At 44.4% G+C, this 22,478-nt stretch overlaps 1 protein-coding gene across 4 annotated transcripts in view; it reads left to right on the top strand.

The window, feature by feature from the left end:
• The window catches only part of SLCO3A1 (solute carrier organic anion transporter family member 3A1), a 324,947-nt gene extending 303,168 nt beyond the window's left edge, over positions 1–21,779 (top strand). The window contains exons 9-11 of one of the 4 annotated variants that reach the window (XM_050798035.1): positions 308–372; positions 12,207–12,449; positions 21,125–21,779. In XM_050798035.1, coding sequence (XP_050653992.1) covers positions 308–372; positions 12,207–12,449; positions 21,125–21,207 — 391 coding nt within the window. In that variant the 3' untranslated portion in view covers positions 21,208–21,779. Of the gene's footprint in view, positions 1–307; positions 373–12,206; positions 15,348–21,124 lie in introns of those variants that run through there. The other 3 variants (XM_050798037.1, XM_050798034.1, XM_050798036.1) reach the window with 3 other exon arrangements.
• Positions 21,780–22,478: the final 699 nt, after the last annotated feature.

Raw genomic sequence — 22,478 nt, 5'->3', positions numbered from 1 at the left:
TCTCAGCAAAACCAACATGTCTTTAAATGTAGGCTTTATGACCACATTTGCATTCTGTCCTTCAAATGACAAGGTTAGCTCCAGTTATTAAAGAACACTGTTAAATTCCTAAACTTATCTTGGCACCACAGTTGCAGTTATTTTTCAGACTTTAGGCAGGGACCAAAAAAAGGCACTATTAGTAATTTTCTAAAGAAGAGCTCTGATGGACAGCAGCAAATGACTCTGGGGTCTGTTAATTACAGGAGAGTGATAAGAATCTGTTTTGTTTTTTTTTTTCTTTTTCTCTTCATCTCTTTGCACGTAGGACAGTCAGCCCTGAACTCAAGTCTTACGCTTTGGGAGTTCTTTTTCTCCTCCTTCGTTTGTTGGGTATGTATTATCTCTTTATTTCCTCAATAATGAATTGGATGCTTATTACTAGGTGAGTAAATATCAGTGAAATTATCCCATTTCCTAGGTCTGTCTCTTTTTTCTTTGAAGTTTAATTATTAGTAAATAAGAAATGTTAAGTCTCAAAATTTGAGTCAGAGATAAACTCAGACACTGCCTGTATATCACAAAGTTCTCATTTATACCAACTCTTATCTTCATGCCACCCTGAATTCTCATTGGCATAAGGAGGAAAAGTGATGGCACCAAAGGGGAAAAAAAATCTGGTGGTGTAATTTGGCATCTTCATTAAGCAAGCCATGAGCAGCTTGTGAAATGCTTCATTTATGGGGCCGCCAGCTGGGAGAGAGAGGCGTTCTCACAATGCCTTGAAAATGGAAACTTCGCATCCTTTAAATTTTTCCAAACTGAGTTTGTTTACCGTGAATTTCTGGGATGGGGCAAATGTGACCTTCATGCTATAGGGCCCACGTTTCAAGATTTGGTATGGGAAGAAGGAATAAAGTCTAACCCTCTAATTTTTTTTTTTTTTTTTTTTGAGATGGAGTCTCGCTCTATTGCCCAGGCTGGAGTGCAGTGGCCAGATCTCAGCTCACTGCAAGCTCCGCCTCCTGGGTTCACGCCATTCTCCTGCCTCAGCCTCCCGAGTAGCTGGGACTACAGGCGCCCACCACCTCGCCCGGCTAGTTTTTTGTATTTTTTTTTTTTTTTTTAGTAGAGACAGGGTTTCACCGTGTTAGCCAGGATGGTCTCGATCTCCTGACCTCGTGATCCGCCCGTGTCGGCCTCCCAAAGTGCTGGGATTACAGGCTTGAGCGTCCGCGCCCGGCCTAACCCTCTCATTTTTAAGATAGGCAAAAGGAAGATGAGATAGTCCATGGTTCACCCAAGGTCCTTCCTGTGCACTGGCTGGGCTAAAGCTGGGCCTGGTTCCCAGCTATGCCTGCCTTTCTCTTGCCATACCATACTGTTGCTTTATGAGCATTCTTTTGTTAAGGCCAAAATCAAGATAACTTTTTTCCTTGAATAATAGGACAGTCACCTTCCCCAGTGGGCTTTAAATGGCATCTGAATGTAGAAAGGAAAACAACCATGACCTGTATTTTTAGAGTAGAAATAAAATTCCTCATTGCAAGTATATAATTGTGGATAAGCACAAATACCTAGCTATAGAAATGTTTGTGAAAGTGGAAAATTGGCAGCAACCCAAAAGCCCAACAGTAGGCAATTAGTTAAATTAGTTATGGTCTATAATCGCAGTAGGATTTATGTTCCCCTTTAAAATTCTGGAAAGAAAAATATAGACTTAGAAAGGGCACGTGATATGTGGAAGGGAAAAAAAAGAGGTCTGTAATGTAATAAAATAGGAAAATATTGCAAAAGATATTAAAAAAAAATATCAGCTATTATCTTTGAGTAATAAGGTTATATTTTCTAAATTTGTTTTAAAGTTTTGAACAAAATGTCTGTTACTTTATAAGATTTTTATATATCGATATATGAAAGCAAAATATTAACCTTTAGATCCATTAAGGTCCTCCCTGGGGAACGGCAAATACATAGCATATGTCTCTCCTCACCTCCCTTCCCTGTCTATAGCAAAAACCTTTCCATCAATCTGTGATCATTCCCTCTGTGCCTGGTAGAAGACCTCAGAATACTCTCAACCACTAACAATCCATGTTTCTTGGTATATACATGTGAACTCAAATGGCATTGTCTTATGTCTAAGTCATGGAAAATAGAAGTGCTGTAGGTGTGAAGATGCCCCAATTAAAACAAGTTCAGCGCTAATTCAAAGTAAAGCATTTGGGCCTTCCTGGGAAGCTGTAGTAGCATGCAGAAATACCAAGGCAGAGTTATGATCGTGCTGATTTTTTCCTATCAGTGGGAGGGTGCAATCTGCATACATCATTACACCCCTACTCTCAAGGCAGTGTGGGGTGGATCGATAGGTGGATGTGTAATATAAACTGGCACATTGGGACCCTTATTTCTGCAAATGGTAAAGCCATTCCACATATGCATTTGTTCAAGAAGCTAATGTTTATTGACAACCTACTGTGAAAACCTATTGTGTTCTAAGCCATGAACCATCCCCAGGTAAGTGACCTCAGCTCTGCCCTTATGAGTCCTCTGGGGCTGGCCAGGGAAGCTAAGAGCCCAGCCTTCTAATCTGTGGAGTTGCTGTGGAGATCTCTGTACCTCTAGACAGATACTAAGGACTCAACACAACTGGCAAAACATTTTTTTGATAGCACAAGATGAAAAACAATTTGCAAGCTATTTCTGAAAAGTTAATGAAAATTACAGGACAGTTGAAAGTGAAAGTGAACATTATGAGGCATATGATACTGTTAAAATCATCATACACTGCTGTAAAGCAGTTTCACTATCTGTACGTCTGCCCCAGGAATAATCAACCAGGTATTACCTAGAATACTGTTTTTCAACTTCTGCAACTGTAATCTAGAGCAAGAGATGACAAGTTTTGCATTATGGCCCAGTACACACATGCCTATGGCTAGATACAGCTGAAACCAAAAAAAATCATGAAAAAATACTCACTCTAATAGGTATGACACATTCTGACATTTTCTATTCTAGTCTATTACATGCTTTTAAAAAAGTTGGTCATGACCCACTCTATTGATTTTATTGCCCATTATGAGTCTCAAATTAAAGAGTGGAAAACCCTGCTCTAGAAGACTATGACACAGCTTCATCTTTTAATTAAAAGCAGCTCATCGAAGAAGTCTTAGCATTTGGCCTAATTCCCTTTCTTGCAGGACCCAGTAAGATTAACCACCATTATTGTTAATGAAAGGCCGGCAAAGACATCAGATCCTGTGGCATTCTCAACTTTTGTGCTGGCCTAGCAAGGGTAATGAGGATACAATGGGGACATCACAGGTTAGTGTGACAAGATTCAAGTTGGCACAGGTGTAACAGGAATATGTAGAAGGGACTCCTAATCTTGCCTCGGGATGGGAGCAGTGGGTTTGGACAGGATGTGATGTCTATGCTCAGCCCTGGAGGAGTAAGAGTCATACAGATGAGCAGGGAGAAGGACTTAAGGGGTCAAAGCCTGGGAATGAACAAAGGTCCTAGCATGTTTGGGGGCTGCAGAAGGCCCAGACTGGGGGAAAAAGGGGGACAGCAGAAGATGGAGCTGGAGAGGGTAGTGGATGAGGGACTTGGTCAGGAAGGGCTTCTGCCCTGTTGCTGCATTTGACCTTTATCTCAGGAGGCCGAGGCAGAAGAATCCCTTGAACCCAGGAGGCAAATGAAAGTTGTTGATGGGCTTTAACCAGAGAGTTATTGTATATTAAAATACACAGGATCCATTGTGTATTTTAGAAAGGGCTTGTCTGCCGTGTGGAGAATGAGAACATGGCTGAAGAAGTTGCTGTGTAATGAAGTGAATGACGGAGGCTCGTGCTGAGATGGTGCTCGCAGGATGGGGAGAGGGTAGGGTTGAGAAATGAAAGGAGGAAACTGTATTATTCTCTGAGTGGAAGCATACGGACTGGAAGGGGCACCCACAGTGCCCACTCCTAAGAAAGACTTGGGTCATGTGGTGAGCAGAGGAATTATTTATGAGACAGGAAGAAAGGATGTGGAGCAAGTTGGGAGTGGCGTAGACCAGCGCTGTCCAATGGAGCGTTCTGTGATGATGGAAATGTTCTCTGTCTGTACCACAGGTACTGTTGCACACTTGAAATGTGGCTTCTATAGCCTACTTATTTTTATTCATTGTCACATAAGTAGCCAGATGTGGCCAGTGTCTGCCATACTGGACAATGAGGGGGCCATCTTTGATGCACCACCCTCATGGATCAGAGTGAGGAAGTGGGATGGGGCACGGGAAGACCCTCTTTCCAGACACTTGGGTGTACGTGAATAGGGCAGGAGCTAGAAATGAATGTGAGATTAAAATGTGAGCTAGAAATAAACGTGAGATTGTTGCTTTACACGCCAACGGCAAGGAGTTGGTAGAAAGGGCCAGGGCAGGGCCTGCAGAGGCACTGGTCAGTGGGGCACTGGGAGTGGCCCCAGCACCCTGGAATAGAAGCAGAAGTATGGCAGGAGAGTGGAGCAAAGAAGCTGAGGATGATGATCAAAGTAGGGCTGAGATGGGAGAAAGGAGAGAGGACAAAGATACAGGAATTGTAAAAACTAGTTGTAATAAATAATGGCAAAAGAGAACTGGAGGCTGTGGCCAAAGCCTTATTGTCTGACTTCGAGATTATGGAAGTGGAGCAGTTCTGACCAATGACAAAGCCCAGGGTGTTGCTGGCCAGAGAGGAACAGGGGTCAACAGCCTGCATGTTGCGAGTGAGTTAATGAAAGGTTCACACGGACAAGTTTATGTTGAGTAGGGGAGGAAGACACTGAGCTGGAGAAGGGTCAGTGAATTCAGAGTAAACTGAACAATCTACTCATAGCAGAATTCCTGGTATAATTGAGTCCATCCTTCTTTATTCTTCTACAGTTGTCTTGGCTGCTCCTTTTCTCGCCGGGCTGTGGGCAAACTCTCTGCTCCTGAGTTGGTCTAGAATCTTGTTCCTGGGGCCTACTGCTTGCCAGCGTGTTACACCAAATTAAATTAGTGGAAACAAATATGCATGGAGACTCTTCCACATCCAAGGTGCTGTCTAGGGGCTGCTTGGGGTGTACAGATAAGTAAGTGCTAATATCCTGCCCCTGGTGGCTCCAGTAGGAGAACGAAGCAAGTGTGGGGAAGGTGTGGGATTAGAAGAGTTATAGAGGGCCTTGATTTTCAAGGGGAGAAATTATACTTGGCTGAGTAGTTGCCAGTGTGGAGCAAATGGGGGCTTCAGATGGGAGAGTGAATATACATTCAGAATTCTGCTTTAGGTAGAGCAACCGGTGAGCAGGGCATGAGGTTTAGCAGGATGCAGGATAACCCACCAAAAGCATTGAAGTGAGAAGCTGACCTCCAGCGAAGCAGTGGGGTTGAAAGGCAAAGACAGAGCCACATAGTGAGACAGCATCTATTGAGGCCCCCCAACCCAACTGACCTAAGTAAAAGTGAAAGAGAAGCAACAAAGCTCAAGATGAGGCTGAGGTTTGGAGCCCCTGGGACTGGGGCTATGGAGAAGCCTTTAATAGAATAAGAGATACAATAGATCAAGTGTCTCGGGGTATCGTTAGGAATAGGCTTAGCTTCCACAATACCACCACAGACTCTCCACACACTAACCCCACGTCTTAATTTTCCAGTGTGTCTGCCTGGCCAAAAGCAGGGGAAGGCCCTCGGGGTACTTTTCTGTAGGCAGGGGTCATTCCTGAGCAGACCGTCCTTGGTCTGGGGTGATCTGTGAATTACTCTAGAAAAGTACATCCTAGACACTCCTGATGTGGCTTGTCAGACATTTGTTGAGTTCCTGCTGTGAGCATCGTCTTGCATATGACGAAGTTTATAGGCAAGTGGAGAAATGAATGTGTTAAATGCTGCTTTGGAAGAAGTAAGCACAGCATGCCCAGGGGCCCCAGGTGAGAGATGAGAGGGAGTGAGATATGGCGGTGTGATGCGTGGAAGACCCCTTCCACTTGCCTATGCTTTTAATTGTTCATTTGGCGAACATATGTTAGGTGCCAGCCATGTGCCCTGGCTGTGTCAGCAGTGTACCTCACCTCCTAATGTACCTGCACCCCCCATGATCTGCCTCCCTTACCTGCGCTGAGGTGACCTCCAGTATGTACCATGGGCCCTCTACAGTCAGTCACACCTGCTCTTGAGCCTAGCTCTGCCTTTCCTGACCATGTGGCAGATTATTTAAGCTCTCTGGGCTTTAGCAACTTTAACAAGGGGTCCAGGAATGAAAGGAGAACGTAGTAGCTGCTCCAGACTCTCCAGTTTAAGAAAAGTAAAAGTCAGGTGTCACTGGAAAACAGCCCAGATTCTTTCTTGACATTGCTGAAGCAGAGAACTCATTAATGCTTCCAGGAGAATATACTTTTCAGCATCTCCCCTTCTAGCTGGTGCTGGACATAACAGTAATTCCAGCAGGTTGAATAGAGATTCCATGGTGAATTCAAGTCTTGGCAGGTAAGCCGGAGAGAAACAGATATCTTTTTAAATGTAAATGGCCATAATTTTCAGCTTCCATTTTGTCCCATAAAGGAATTTGAACTTATTTTTCTCACAAAAGCCTTTCAGTTCACCTTTTAAGTTTAGACTAAGGAATATAAATAGGCCTAGCCTTTTCAACTAAGAGCATAAGTTAAATAGCCAAGATATAAGGCCCTGAGGTTTAATCTCTGTTAATAGATTTCAGAAAAACAGAGACTGTTCTTAAACAGTGCAGCAATTTATGCATTGAAATATATACAGCTGCAATTTAAGCCAGAGTGTAATAGATTTAGTCCTTTTAATATTCCCTGTAATAGCGGGGAACAGCATTGAGCCTGCACATACCCTCCTCAGCACACGGTGGGTTCCCTATTAACACCTGCTTCATCCACAAGTTCCTGCCTAGAGGATTTAGGGAGAAGAGAAGATATAAAAAGAGAGAGAACTGCTCTTGCAGGCTTTAGGGAAGAGAGCATTCCTTCAGAAGACACAGTCACTAAAGATACACCACCATCATCAAGCTCCCTTGTAACTAAGGAATCCACAGAGTGAAGGTGCTCAAAACCAGAGGGACGCTGACGTACACCTGGCCCCCCTTGGCCTCCCTTCTAGATGCACCTGATTATCCTCCAAAACTGACTTATGATGTGGAGATTTTTTTATTTTATTTTATTTTTTTTTTTTTTTTTGAGATGGAGTCTCAGTCTGTCACCCAGGCTGGAGTGCAGTGGTGTGATCTTGGCTCACTGCAACCTCCGCCTCCTGGGTTCAGGCGATTCTCCTGCCTTGGCCTCCGGAGTAGATGTGGAGAAATCTTGCCAGTGGAGGTTATTCACTGAATCACAGCTTGAAAGGTTTTCTGCAACTCTTTCTCTAGAGGTGGTGAACTTAAGAGAGGACGGATATTCATTTACCTGAAAGAGTTCAGGACAAAAGCCAAGCAGCAGCAAAGGAAGCAGATTTTTGGAGCGCCCACCCTGTGAGAGCTTTCTCAAATGGCGTCCCATTGATTCTTACAAAAGCTCTGCCTGAAGGTATGATTGTGCCCATTGTATAAACAGCGAAACTGAGATTCACTAAAGTTGTGTGAATCACACAGTTCCCAAGTGGCAGAATTAGAATTCAAAATCAGCTGTCTCTGGTTCATAAATTTGCATTTCCTCCCCGTCACCAAAACTCCAGATATGAACTCCCTGTCTGACCAAAGCCTACAACGATGACAAATTCGTGTCTCTTCCTGCTGACAAGCACAGTACCTGCCATTACTGCCTCAGGTGTCCAGCGAAATACGGAGTTTGTTTACAAAATAAGTCTCCCAGCGTTCTCTATGTATTAGCAACCCCAGAGAAGGAAGGGCTGCCTGCTTTGCAAAGATCAAACTCCCTGTGTGTTTCACCCTCTGCACACTTCAAAACCAGGCTTCTACAAGCCAGTTACTCCAGGAGCTTAGCAAAAGGGTAAATAAAATGTTCTCTGTATCCCTGGAAATCCCCAATAAGAGCTCTAAAGTCTTCTCAAATCAACAAACTCTGAATTAGAAGGAAGGAGATTACTGCGTTTGGAGTTTTGAAATATCAAACCTGGAACAAATAATCTCTCTCACTCTCAGTTTATTTGTATGTGAAATAAGGCGGGGCAGGGGGAGTGGTTATGGAGGGGATGCATAATGGATTAGAGCATTCTATACAGTCCTGGGTGGGGGGAATTAATGATACTACTTATCATGACAGTTGCCACACTCACACTGTAGCAGTCTCCCATTTGTCTACGGGGAACCAACTCCTTGCAGGGACTGCCTGAGTTTTTGTTTGGTCCAACTGAGTGGTAGACATATAAGGATGCAGGGCTGGGCATGAAAATGAGTCACCAAGGTGGGACTCCCTTCTGTGACTCATCAGGTGAGTTCCAGAATGGCAGAGGCCTCTAACAAAAAAGATGCAATCAGTTCGTCTCTGGTACTCTCCGCACACCTGCAATTTAGGACCTGATAGCTAGAGATCCCCTTTGGGAAAGAATTTTAAGTGAATATGAAGGAAAAGATGAATTTGATGGAAAAGAAAGTCAATATTTTCACTATTCAGAAGTATAAAAGGAATGTCATAAAGGTTATACTTAAGGTACTTAACCTAGAGTTTATTCTAAAATACCACCCCAAATCCCCTATCTAACATGAATAAGGTGGCAAAAGTTCTGGTTACATGGAAAGATCAGACGCTTGCAAAACACACACACACACACACCTCATTTGTGTAGTGTTTACTTAGCCCTTACCAAGCAGGTGGTATTCGCTCCATTTTAAAGAAGAAACAGACATAGAAAGATCAAGTGACTTTCTCCAGGGCTTTTGGCACCTTGAAATTTCTTTCATCTCAGCTGAGTGCAGTGGCTCACGCCTGTAATCCCAGCACTTTGGGAGGCCAAGGCAGGCGGATCACAAGGTCAAGAGATCGAGACCATCCTGGCCAACACAGTGAAACCCCATCTCTACTAAAAATACAAAAATTAGCTGGGCGTGGTGGCATGCACCTGTAGTCCCAGCTACTCGGGAGGCTGAGGCAGGAGAATCACTTGAACCTGGGAGGCAGAGGTTGCAGTGAGCCAAGATCGTGCCACTGCACTCCAGCCTGGCCACAGAGCGAGACTCCGTCTCAAAAACAAAACAAAAAAAAGTTATATTTCATCTCTACCATGAAAGCTCTCTAAAATACTGAGCAGAGCATAGCACGAAAAACTTTGGTAGGTTTTTTTTTTTTTTTTTTTTTTCTGGAGACAGTATCCCATTCTGTCCCCTAGGCTAGAATGCCATGGTGTGATCATGGCTCACTGCAGCCTGGAACTCCTGGGCTCAAGCGATCCTCCCATCAGCCTGCTGAGTACTTAGCTTTCACATTGCTGTTTAAAGGTTTTGTCATCTGGTAGTGGAGCTTGACAATAGACAAGATAAAATTGCCATCTTTATCACATGGAGGTATGCCCTACTTGAAAGACAACCAAATATTATAAAAATTCTCACTCAGGTACATGAATGAGTTACATAGTGGTATTTTAGAGGGATATTTTGGTTTTAACAAATGTTAAAAATGATTCCTTTATGTTGCAAATTTCCTTTGATGTGCTTAAAATATGACCTGATTTGCACCGACCTGGAATTTGTATCCAAGCATCCATGCATTATAGAGCAAGGGACACCTACCTGTACCCTCAGTTCCTTCCCACAGCAAAGCGTTTACTAAAGGTGTCCTCTCTAACCTTGGCTCACCATCGCCAGGTGATGGGTGGCTAGAACAAAGTGAAATGACCTCAAGAAAGGTCACAAGGAAGGAGGAGCATTTGGGAGCTAATCACAATATAATGATTATGCCCCATGCAGAGAGAGGAAGGTGAATGGATTTGCTTTGCCCTGCTGTGCCACAGAAACAGGCCACATTAGTTCCATTTATCTCTAGGTCTATCTGTAAAACAAACTGGCTCCAGATCTTCATTTTTTACATAAATAATGTGGCATGTGGCTTAGTTTCTATTATGCGGTTGCCATGGCAGTTCCTCCAGTTGGCTCTTTTTCAGTGAAATGAAAAAAGGCACTTGTTAGGGGGCAGGGAAAATGCACAGGGTTGGTGGGGAAGGGCTCAGACACCTGGGCAGCCTTTGGGATCACAGGGAATGCTAGGAATATGAGCTTCCATTTGGCAGGACCACAGCCCGACCTAGTAGCCGGAAAGAAGGAAGCAAGTTGTGTGCGATTTTGAGCTTGGAGCTTATTTATTAAATCGAGCTGCTTGGGAAGTTTAATGAGGTTTCAACCAGAAATCTTCTCGGGGCTTCTCTTTGGGGTAACAAGCAGTGGAGGTGGACAATTCCTAGGAGAAGTACAGAAGCACCTGGGCCGAGAGCCTGGCACTCTGCCAAGCTCGTTAGCACTGATAGGGTAACACAGCCCTTCTCTCACCCGATTCCAGGCCTGTCATTAAAACCAGGGGAAGGGCTGCTTCCTTCATTAAACCTTCCCTCTCTCCCTGCCTGCCTTTGGAGGCCCCCACAGAACAGAGGTGCTGCTGTGCTTATCATGCACGTGCTGTTATTCTGGCGATCATGGATGGACTTCAGGGGCCTATGAACCCCCTGAAATACGAGTGTGATTTTATGGGTAGGTGTATTTTTCAGGGCTATGGGTCTAGATCTCATCAAAATCTTAGAGGGACTTTCCTTAATACAAAATGAAATTCAGATGCTCTAGGACTGGCTCTGCAAGGAACACTCCGGATAGAGGTACATGGGCCCTGGGATTTTAGAGTTGGCCACACCTAGTTCCAGAGATCACTTCCTCCTTCTGCAGTCTGTCACTGAAGATGGTTGGCACTTTATTCTGGCCTCAAGGTGACAGTTTTTTTTTGAACAGTTAATTTGTATTAGTGACTCATCTATGACTTTCCCGTAGTACAGATTACACTCTCCCCCTGCACTCAGAATCACCTGGGAATGTTTAAGTGCTGGGGACTGAGCTGCACACCAAATGCTCCGATTTCATTGGTCTGGGATGGGACACCCTGGATGATGATTGTCATGGGCAGCCAGGTCTGATAACTCAGGGCTAACAGCAGCCAGAGGAACAGGGAACCGAAGTAAGGAAGGGGGAGGGTTTTCATCTCATCTGCCATTTTTGGTGACTGGTTGTAGGTGCCGGAAATGCTCTACCGTGAGGGTTTCAAAACTGGTTACCAAGTCATTCTGAGCTGGGAATATTCTTACCCACTGGTAATATACAGGGGAAGGGAAGTTGTCAGTATATATGCAGATATTTTCCATTTTAAACTTTATGTGTATACGCACAGACGTACTTAAGTCCAACTTGTGGTCCCTGCACTCAAGAGCACACACAGCCCTAAAAGCCCCATGCAGAAGAACACCACACATAGTACGCCGCCGCTTTGCAGGTCCCTCAATGAGACTGCACTGCTTTCACTGACACTGAGAATGTTTCCCTTCAAGGAAGACTGTCTTGGCCTTCTCAGGCTCTCAGCAGAGGAGGATGATGATGATAATAGCAGCCGTCACTCACTTTACATGGTAAAGTGGCACAGTTCTAGATGCTCTTTTTTTTTTTTTTTTTTTTTTTTTTTGAGATGGAGTCTGCTCTGTTGCCCAGGCTGAAGTGCAGTGGCACGATCTTGGCTCACTGCTACTTGTGCCTCCCGGGTTCAAGCAATTCTTCTGCCTCAGCCTCCCAAGGAGCTGGGACTACAGGTGTACACCAACGTGTACCACAATGCAAATTCCAGGTTGTCTCTTTAGTAGAGACGGGGGTCTCACCATGTTGACCAGGCTGGTCTCGAACTCCTGATCTTAGGTGATCCACCTGCCTCAGCCTCCAAAGTACTGGAATTATAGGTGTGAGCCACCATGCCAGGATGATGCTTTCTATGTGTAAAGTTAGTTTTCAGAGCAATCTGGTGAAGACTGTAGTATTATCGTCATCCCCATTTTGCAGATGAGGAAACGAAGGCAGGAGGGTGTAAATAACGTGCTCAGATTTATACCATGATAAAAAGGCAGAACTGGGACACAAACTCATGCAGTTTGCCTCCTGAGCGTGTCTTTGAGCCATGGAGTCAGACATATTTTCCCAGCAGTGCTATAAGAAAAGCTAGGCAGAGACAGGAACAGGGGAGCACTGGCCACTAGATCCAGAACCTTAACCTTCTTTTCCCTGTGACAGGCTTCATCCCTCCACCCCTCATCTTCGGGGCCGGCATCGATTCCACCTGCCTGTTCTGGAGCACGTTCTGTGGGGAGCAAGGCGCCTGCGTCCTCTACGACAATGTGGTCTACAGATACTTGTATGTCAGCATCGCCATCGCGCTCAAATCCTTCGCCTTCATCCTGTACACCACCACGTGGCAGTGCCTGAGGAAAAACTATAAACGCTACATCAAAAACCACGAGGGCGGGCTGAGCACCAGTGAGTTCTTTGCCTCTACTCTGACCCTAGACAACCTGGGGAGGGACCCTGTGCCCGCAAACCAGACACATAGGACAAAGTTTATCTATAACCTGGAAGACCATGAGTGGTGTGAAAACATGGAGTCCGTTTTATAGTGACTAAAGGAGGGCTGAACTCTGTATTAGTAATCCAAGGGTCATTTTTTTCTTAAAAAAAGAAAAAAAGGTTTCCAAAAAAAAAACCAAAACTCAATACACACACACAGGCACAGACGCACACACACTCAGACACACCGACTTTGTCTTTTTTCTGAACATCAGAGCCAGACAGGATTCAAAATAAGGAGAGAATGAGATCGTGCGGCGGGGTCCTGGAGGCCACTCGCGCGGCTGGGCCACAGAGTCTGCTTTGAAGGCACCTCATGGTTTTCAGGATGCCGACAGCTGCAAGCAACAGGCACTGCCAAATTCAGGGAACAGTGGTGGCCAGCTTGGAGGATGGACATTTCTGGATATACATACACATACAAAACAGAAAACATTTTTTTAAAGTTTACTAAAATAAAAAAAAATTAAAAAAAAAAAAAACACAAGTTGAAAGCATTGCCAGATTAAGCACTAGTGACACACCGCGTGCCACCCTCTTCCTCCAGATGGGGGTGGGGGCGGGCGCACAAGTCGGAGGGGTGGAAGCCCCACTCCTCTCTCTGACTTTCGCAATATGGGTCACTGTGTAGACGACTCACCCAGTCTGCATGTGGTTCAAGGCCCCAGAGTTCTCTCAGTGATGCTAATGGGTGATCTGTGCTGGAGTTTGTAATTGGCACCTCTCGCCAGCTCCATCTCCATGTTCAAGACTGAGGGCCTGAGGGGGAGCCGGGTGGGGGGCCAGCACCTCCCAGTGGCGGGCATCCACCTTCCCCCAGCCCCACAGAGTGACCTCAGGAAGCAGTAGGCCTCACCTGGCTATGACTGACCCGGCTCAGAGCTGGTGAGACCCAACACAGTCCAAGTCATTTGCTTACATTTGCCAAACATTTTGCCATTTTTAAAAGAAAAAAACACAATCCATATGAATTTCAAACTGTTGTATGTATAATCCTCTAATACTATTTTTAACTACTTCTAAAATCTGTTAACCCTTCAGTCACTAACACAGTTCTCTAGGCCGGATTTATCATGCTGGTTGCTTTTACTTTTTTTTCTCCTTTTTTAATGCACCAAAAATATGTGATACAAGGGATGCAATTAACCTATTGTAATTTTTATCACTTTATCCTCATTCGGATATTCTACAAAAGCAAGAATATATAATGTGTTATAAGAAGAAAAAAAAATGCTTCAAAAAGAGAGTGAATATGCAGCCTGCCTTTAAAAGAATCACATTTGAGACAACAGGGGATAATGTGATGAATTGCAAATTTGCCTTTTAGCTTTCTTCCCCATGATTCAGTGATCACTGTCATGGGAAGCCCTTTTATATTCATGCTTGACATTCCAAGAGGCGTTCTTTTCAGCCTGTGGAGGAGAAACTCTTAGATGTGGGTTTGTGGTGTATGGATGCAACACTTCCGGGGATGGGAAAGAAGAACAGTTCCCTAGCACAAGCTGTTAAGAAGTCTGTAGCGTCTCTGATAACAAATAGACCCACAAGCTCCTGGAAGCTGTCGTGTGTCCAGTGCATGAAAATGTCTCTGACATTCTCAGGGTTAGTCTGGAACTAAGGCCCTTGTCTGTGTTTTGAAGGTGGGTGAACCTCAGAGAATGAACCTGTTATGATTTGGGGTAAGAATCACGTTAGAAAACCTCTTGCAACCAGTACACTAGGCCTTCTATGGCCATTTCCATAAGGGGACAGAGCTTAGGTAAAGGCACACACTCATACACAACAAAGGGCCCTGCTAACTTACCGCTCATGCTTCTTCAGTAACCTTTGTTCATGTCACATTCCTGGCGCTGGAAAAAAAACTCAAAGGTTGATTGGTTTGCTTTTTCACCTTGGACACATTTGTAGTTTACCCACAAGGCAAACAAAAGAAGCAGGAAATAAAAAATGGTTGGGCATGGGGCAGATATGGTACCAAATTTTTAATGAACGTTGTAAATGAAAAGGCTTGAATGACAGCCCAAATCTAGAGAAAGCACTGAGCAAGACCAACGAAAAGAAAAGCTGTGTCGTGGTGTGGGGCCACCATGATCAGCTACCTGGGGCAGGATGCTTCTGAGACAGGCCTTTCATCTGCTTAGTGTTAGTATGTCCTTGCTTATGAAAATGGGGACACTCATCAGTATGTTAACTAGTAAAGGGGAGATGGTTCTCTAACCACTTCATAAAATATGTATATTCTGTTGTTCCTAAGGCTTTGAGAATATCCTGTACAGGTTTTGGTTTAGTTTTGCAAATGTATTGCTAATAGGTCACTCCTATAGATTATTGCTTGGCCCTTCAAACTCAGTACACACACACTGAGGCCCTTTGACCTAGTGTTTTATGGAACTCTTTGTTTTGAGAGAAAAAAAAAAAAAAGGCCTTTAAAACTCTTTGCATTTTGGACTTTTTTCCCTAAAATTTTAGGATGAAAGTGAAAAAGATGTTAGAATAACAGGAAGACAACTCCAGGGCTGAGTTTTATCAGCAATTGGGTATAAATTTAAAGACCCCTGTTGCAAGATGGCTCTGAATTCTGTTGTATTGTCTTTTAAAATTTTAATTTTTCTCATATACTACCGAACAGAAAACTCGGTCTAGATTTAATTTGCCTTTTGTGCTCTAAAGAAGCATTGTACATACAACACTAGATCAGCCCCCTCGATTATCTGTTTGGTTTCAAATGAATGAAAAGATTTCCTGGTAAGATCTCCATTGGATTTACAGAACACAAAAAATGTACGGGATGGAATAAACCTAGAAAGTGAATGCTAGAGTTCTCTCTCTTCTGCTATAAACTCCTACACCATCTCAGTTGAACATGCCCAGGGGTGGATGAAAAGTCTCTCTCTGCTGAAACTGACAGATCTTTGTAACTCCTATGCATAGACCAAGAAGGTTTGGGTTTTGTTTTTGTTTAACCAATATCATTCCCTCCTATGAAGCAAGCACATTTTGCAAAAATGCCTCTCTAGGGGATGCGGTTTGCTGTCTTCTCTCAGCTGAGGCTGTGTGCTGTCAGGGAAAGCTGGCTCTGAGGCACCCGGGGGACACAGGGTTCCAGAAGGCCACAGCATGGCATGCTGGCTTTCCTCACAGCTAACGAAGGATTGGGAGCAGCCTCCTCTCACAGTCTCCCCAAGGAGCTTGCTGGGAACACTTAACAGACAAAATAATAACTGGAAACCCAAGAGCTCCTAAGGAATCATTTGACAGAGTTGCTAACATCTTCCAAGCAGGAGGGAGCGTGCCCCTCCGTAAAAATCACTTCCTTTTCACCATCTGATCATGGAATAGCTCGCTCTAACGCTTTTAAAGATTGGTTGAGTGGCATCTGTACATTCCAGTCCCCCGATCCCACTCCCCTGTGTCCAGTAATTGCCCTCCAGCTTCCCCTCACTCACACTATGGCAGGGCTTCCTAGCCCTTCTTGTTGAAAAACCTGCAGAAACGTTCCACATGAAGGCAACCAGCTGATCCCTGGGATGGTAGTCACACCACTCTTGAGGAATTTTCCCAGGAAAAAGGTTCTCCTGTGGTTACTAATGGTTATTCTTTCACACCTCCCAGAGGAGGTCTTTCACTGAGGAACATGTAAAATGGAGATAGATACATGTACTAAAATAGAGAAACCTCCGAGGAAAAGTAGTTTCTGGCTCCCCGTTTGCCTGCTGGGCTGGTTTTCTTGCTGCCTGCTGCTTCCAGTCCTAGGAAGTCTGGTTTCTTCTCCACCCAGCCATGCCTGCCAGACCTGTGTAGTCTGCTCTAAGCCCTGCTAGGAACCCCAAAGGCCCTACTCAGCAGTGGTAAGCTATGAAGGTCAATGTATAGATGTCAATGCATCTGATCATCCAGTCAAGGCCAGAAAAACAGGATGAGCTTCTGTTGCAGTTGGACGGAGTTACACTATATTTTGTTGTTGCTTGAATATTTTATTTGGTTTGGTTTAGATGAGGGAAGAAACCATGCAAGCAGTTCTTTCAGTCTAACAGATGGAGAATACTTGCCGCTGCCTGGTGCTGTTCTTACCTGACCATCTTGATGGCTTGGGAGAATCACATATCTGGCCAGAAGCCAGAGGAAAGTACCAGATACATAGCAGGGGCCTGCTGACTTCACTGGCCTCGTGCCACTCTCCTCTGATTGACCTCCTCAACCATGATCCATGTTTCCCTTTAGGGACTGTTTCCCCTTAGGTTAGAATCCACTTCAAATATCTAAGAGGCGCCAACTTTTCCAAGAGAGGGTGTTAGTGAAATTAAATTTGGCCTGGAAAATTAGTTCAAGACCCAAATATAGTATTTGCCCATTTTCTACCCTTCTTTCCTTTTTCATTACACCTGCTTCACCCAACTTATTTCAAACTGCTACTCCCCCAAACAGCTGCAAGAACGTAACCCCTTAGAGTAAACCACCCTAAATGACAGACTTTGGACCCCACGTCCCTAGTGTATTGTCATTGCTCTAGAGTAATTGGAATACCCTCTCACTGGTGGAAGATACAAGGAAGATATTTTTGTTCAAATGCCTCTTATGGGGCCTGTTGCCTAGAACAGCATGTGGAATCCACCGTGAATGCACGCAGCCACCCACACCTGCCTCATCAGTAGCTTCAGCAACCCAGAATGCTTGGTCATCATGGCAGGGACAACTTGGGTTATAAAAGCTAAAATGGAAAATTCTGGAAAGCAAAGATAGCCCTGTCCCTTAGAAACCTGTGACTGCCATGGAGACAGGGACAACTCACACTTCTCAGAGACTATCCACGTTAGCATTTTTCTTTGCAGAGTTTGTTTTATTTGGGGATGCATTGTATGAGCTTGATGTATTCGAAACATGTATTTGTTTTATTCATGCCTTAAAATTTTGGCTATATGCCAAGCCCTAGATCAGATACAAACGTGGAAAAGATTTGTTCCCTACCCTCCGCAAGAACCCCCATTTCAGTAAGCTGGACAGATCTGAACACAAACAAAACCTATGGGATAATAGTATTAAGAGCTAGGGTCTGTCTGGGGATAAGGAGAGCCAATTCAAGATGGTGGTGAGTTCTGCCTCATGGCAGCAAGAATCAGGAAGGCTCTGGAGAGTGGGTGGCTTAGAAACTAAGAACTAAAGAGCAGTGAGTGACTTTTGGGGAAACACAGTGAGAAGATGAGGGGCAGAATTGCCCCCAGAGAGCCACCAAAACACATTCACAAGCGTTTTCTGTAATAGGCCAAGTAGTAAATATTTTAGACTTTGTGGACCTGCAGTCTCTGTTGCAACTACTCAACTGTTGTAGTACCGTGAGATCAGCCATAGACTACAGGTAAACAAATGGACTATGTTCCAATAAAGCTTTATTTACAAAAACAGTCGGTGGCTGAGGGAAGGCCATAGTTTGCTGATCTCTGTTCTCTTGCACAGGCAAGGCCTCAAGCAGCACTGCGTGTTTGGGGGGCCCTAGCAGCTGAGCATAGGTGAGGCAGATCCCAGCGCCCAAGACTCTGCTGTAGCATGGGCCAGGGCATACATAGGAAAGGACCTTGAGCCAGGTGTCCATCGGCCTTAACACTCATGACCATGAGACTCTAATTCAGATATCTCATTTCCAAGAATAAGGTAAGTACCCCTTTGCTCTCATGGTTAAAATTGAAGGCAACATTATTTTTCTCTTGTGTGATGTGGCGGATTCGAACTGTATGGCAGCTGTGACACTGCAGCTCAACTAGAGTAACCATCCTTTTCTCTTAAATGATGGAAATGCGCACATGAGGGAGAAATGTTCAAACTAGAAAAAGAAGAATGAATCCAGATGCCAAAGAGTATTTCCAATCCTTTTCCTCCCCACAACCAACACAAAACACTATCACCCTAAAGTTAACAGATATGCCGGGTAAAATACTTGGTAAGCACTAGTAATAACTACTACTAATAGTAGCTAACATTTTTCAAGCACTTAATTATGAATCAGATGCTGGCTGAGCTTATTTCATGTATTAGCTCATGTAATCTCAACCATAGGGTGGCTGAAATTCACAAAGCAGACTTAGGATTCAAACCTAGGTGTATGAAAAAGCTTTCAGGTCTTAAAAAGCTCTCCTTATTCACAGACCCATAACCACTATGGGTACTACCTCCCTACTGGGCAAGACACAAGGGACCTCCCTCCCCACCTTTAGACACTGATCAAGAAGACTGGCCCAAGTAAACTGTGGGGCCCCACACGCTCCCACTTGCCTCCTGATGTAACAACCAGGACACCATGGCAACAGTGTTCTGGGGCTGTGTGTTTTTCTGTTGCCATTCCTGGTATTAACCCCTGATCCCAGTGGTCCATTGATACGAAGTGTTTTACCTGAAATGGACAGATAAGAGGAATCAGATATGAGACTCTCCTACTCTAGTGCATTCTGAAATGCACTATCAAAGCACCAAGATGCCAGGGAGGCACTCTACAGTGCTGGTCATCAGCTCCCCTGGAGAGACCCCAGATACCTGCCATGGCTGGCACCCCTTTAGTCTACAGCATCAACCACAGGAGATCAACTCTGGCCCCAGGGCTTCAAATACACTGAAGCTGGTCCCTAATTGGATATACTTCCTCTCCAAAGGAGACCAGGGGCACTTGTCATATTGAGTTCAAGTCCCTGGTCAAACTCAGGCACTAGCCACCCTAACTTGCTGTTCTGTCTTCTATTCTCAGATTCCACGCTTTTAGGAACAGAATATCCAGACATTGCCATTTTTGTAATAGTGACTCAGGTCAACAGTCAAGAGTTGGTGATTATCATAAGTTTTCAATTTTTTCCCATAAGATAGAATTGATTATGTTCTTTTGCTATGAGCAAATGAACAACATAGCAAGTTTTCTGGAGGTTTAACATTCTGTAGGTGGACACTTGCCATCCCATTAATGTTTTTCTTAGCATTAACCTTATAGAAGATTCTCACACTAACCTTATAGAAGACTGCTCTCATGGAGACATGTTTGGCAAGACCATTTGATTTTATAATCTAAGGCCATAAAATGAATTGGAAGCATAGAATTTACAAAGTGTTGCTATAAAAGGATCCCAACTGAACACAAATGGTGCTCCCATCCAACACTTTAAGGGAGGGAAGGGGCCAGGAAGCTCATGTTTATTAAGCACCTGCTACCCACATGCCAGGTTCTGTGAATTCATGATCCCAGGTACTGCTCCCAGCAGCCTTCTCACACCAGCCCTACGAGGTAAGTATATATTCTTTTCCACTTCACAGGTTTGAAAACTAAAGCTCAGCAAATCCAACCCTTCTAAGATCACATAGTTTATAAAGCTACCAGGAGCCAGTGACAGATCTGACTCCTAAACCAGTGCTCTCTCCACTACAACACACAGCCCCCGAAGTTAGAACACGGAACTGACTTCTTTAGCCTCTGTAAAGCCAACAGAGCATCTACCTATGGGAAACCCCTAGCAGGAGTCTATTGTTTCATAGAGAAGTAAGCCAGGAGTTGGAGGCGAGAATCTCTGCAAAATTTTGCCTATGGGCACAGGAATCTAGGTTTCACTTTAATAATTAAATGTTGAAAACCTTTCAAAACACTCCTTCCTACTTCAACCTTAGCCGCATCAGCAGGAATTTCCTAGCCATTCATCAGCCTTTATCTTATTCATTCTGCTAAGCAGGGATGAACCCCAGCTCTCTAACTTCTGTCCCACCCTTCCCAACTCCCCACACCCGAGTCTTTCAGTGGAACCCCAAGACTATAAGAACTTGGGCCTTGTGAGAGTGAAGGAAGGATGCTCCAACTTGCCCAGGACTCAGGCTTCAGCTTCACAATCCTGAGGAAAGGAATGACATTTCCAAACTGTCACCTTTGTAGCACTAGGTCAAAGTCTAAAGAGGACAAATAAATGGACAGGGACTTCTATGGCCTCATTGTGCCTATTGAACAGGAGACCTGCACAGCTTGTGAATCATCACCGAGACTAGTTGTGTTTTTAATACCTTTAAAATGAAGCCACAGCATCTATTCTGGAAATGTGGCGTAGGCTTAAAAACTTGCTCCAAAGAGGATATCGTTTCACCCAGCATGCAGTGAATATCTGTGGCTACACAAAAAACAAACTGTCCTGAATGCTGGAGGAGAAAGCATGACATTGTGATGCCAGGCAGTTTTCTCTGACACTCGGTAATCTCTTCAATAGAGATGTATGGTGACACTTAGAGCCCTAGAGCACAAGGTCTGTCACTAGTAATTTACATAAGACAAGAATAAATTATTGACTGGGAGACATCTTATTCATCCCCAACATCTGCTTGGCTGTGGGAATGGTCATGTAGATGAATATCTTTCCCAGAAAAGATACTTGGCCTTCAAAAAGGTCTCTGGGCTCAGAATCTGGCCCCTTGGGGTTACCTGGAATGAAACCCAGCACTTTATTGCTTTGACTGCCTACTCTTGTCCCTTCACTGCAAAGCCATCATGCTATTAAATAAGCCTAACAAAAAGTAGGTGAAGCAGAAAAGACCGATCTCTTTTTCCTCTTGGCTCTTCTTCCCTCCTCCCCCTTTAGGCACAGAGTACCAAGACATTGAGACTGAGAAAACCTGCCCCGAATCACATTCACCTTCAGAAGACTCCTTTGTGAGAAGCTGAGGGCCTGGCCCTCTTCCTCTTCCTGGAGAGAACAGCCCACCACCACCCACAGACCTCGCGGGCCTCACTTAGCGTGCTCCTCCCTGCCCGAGAACCCGAGGGTCCCCATGTGGATTATCCAGCCAGTGTGTGGTCCTTTGAGGCCCCAAGCGCAGGCCTGTGATGAGGACTAAAGAGGTGACTTATGGTCAGGAGTACTCCAAACAGCTCTCAGAGTAGGCATCTTTCCTGGGTCTCTAAAGAGTCATGCTGACCTGGTGTGCAAATTCCCTTCACCCATCCCTCTGCCTCCTCTGGGGATGGCTTGCTGACATGCTTTAGAAACTCCTCTCTTGGAAATGCTCCTCTGACCGAGGGCTTCAACAGCTTTAACGAAATCAGCCGAGAGGGTAAAAACCACCCTGTTGCACAGAATGGAGGGGGAAAAAAGCACATACTCAATAGATTTTTGAGTGTGGTATTCTGTATTTTTGCAGCTTTTATTTTCCAAATGAGCAGTTTAGAAATATGTGATGTAAAGTACATACTGTACGTTTGCTGAAAATTATATTAAAAGCACTATTTTAATTCTTCCTCTGTCTCATGCTCTAATCTCTGTTACCTTTCTTGTGCCTTCAGGTAGAATGATTCTAAAAGATTCTGGAGAGTGCTTCTGGCCATGTGTGTTCTATATTTATGGGCTCTGAGGTTATGGACTTAAAAGAGTATGAGCTTTAGAGCCAAGAGAGACCTGAGCTCAAATCACTACCCTACCACTTGCTGCTGGTGTGATGTTAATGTAGTGATTGGACTTCTCTTAGCCCCCGTTTCACCATTTGTAAAATGAGAATAGTAATGCCTGCTTTATACAGCTATGGTAAGACTTAAATTAGATCATGTGTATAGGTACCAAGTGCAACATACAGCACAGAAATTGTCATTGTTCATTACTACCCCAACCTCTGGCTGGAATCTAAATGCTCCACACCATGCAGCTTCTACTGGTAACATTTAGTGATCCTATTCTGTCACTGTCTGGTTTTCATTTCTGATTCTTCCACTGCCTGTAAAGCCTAGCAGACAGGCAGTTGACTTCATCTCACAACAGCCCCAGTGTCTGGTATAGTGCATGTCATTCCGTGGATGATCAATATGCAAATGAATGAATGATGAACAAACAGCCTCAGACCCAGTCCCATTCCTCAGTGGAAACTATAGCATTTGCCTCCCTTTCTGTAGGTTCACAAGCCACCCAGTGGCCAGAGCTCCAGTGGCTTTCCCACACCTTCCTA

This window comes from Macaca thibetana, chromosome 7 (assembly GCF_024542745.1).
Source record: "Macaca thibetana thibetana isolate TM-01 chromosome 7, ASM2454274v1, whole genome shotgun sequence".
NCBI lineage: Eukaryota > Metazoa > Chordata > Mammalia > Primates > Cercopithecidae > Macaca > Macaca thibetana.
This window is presented reverse-complemented; position numbering and strand designations above follow the sequence as displayed.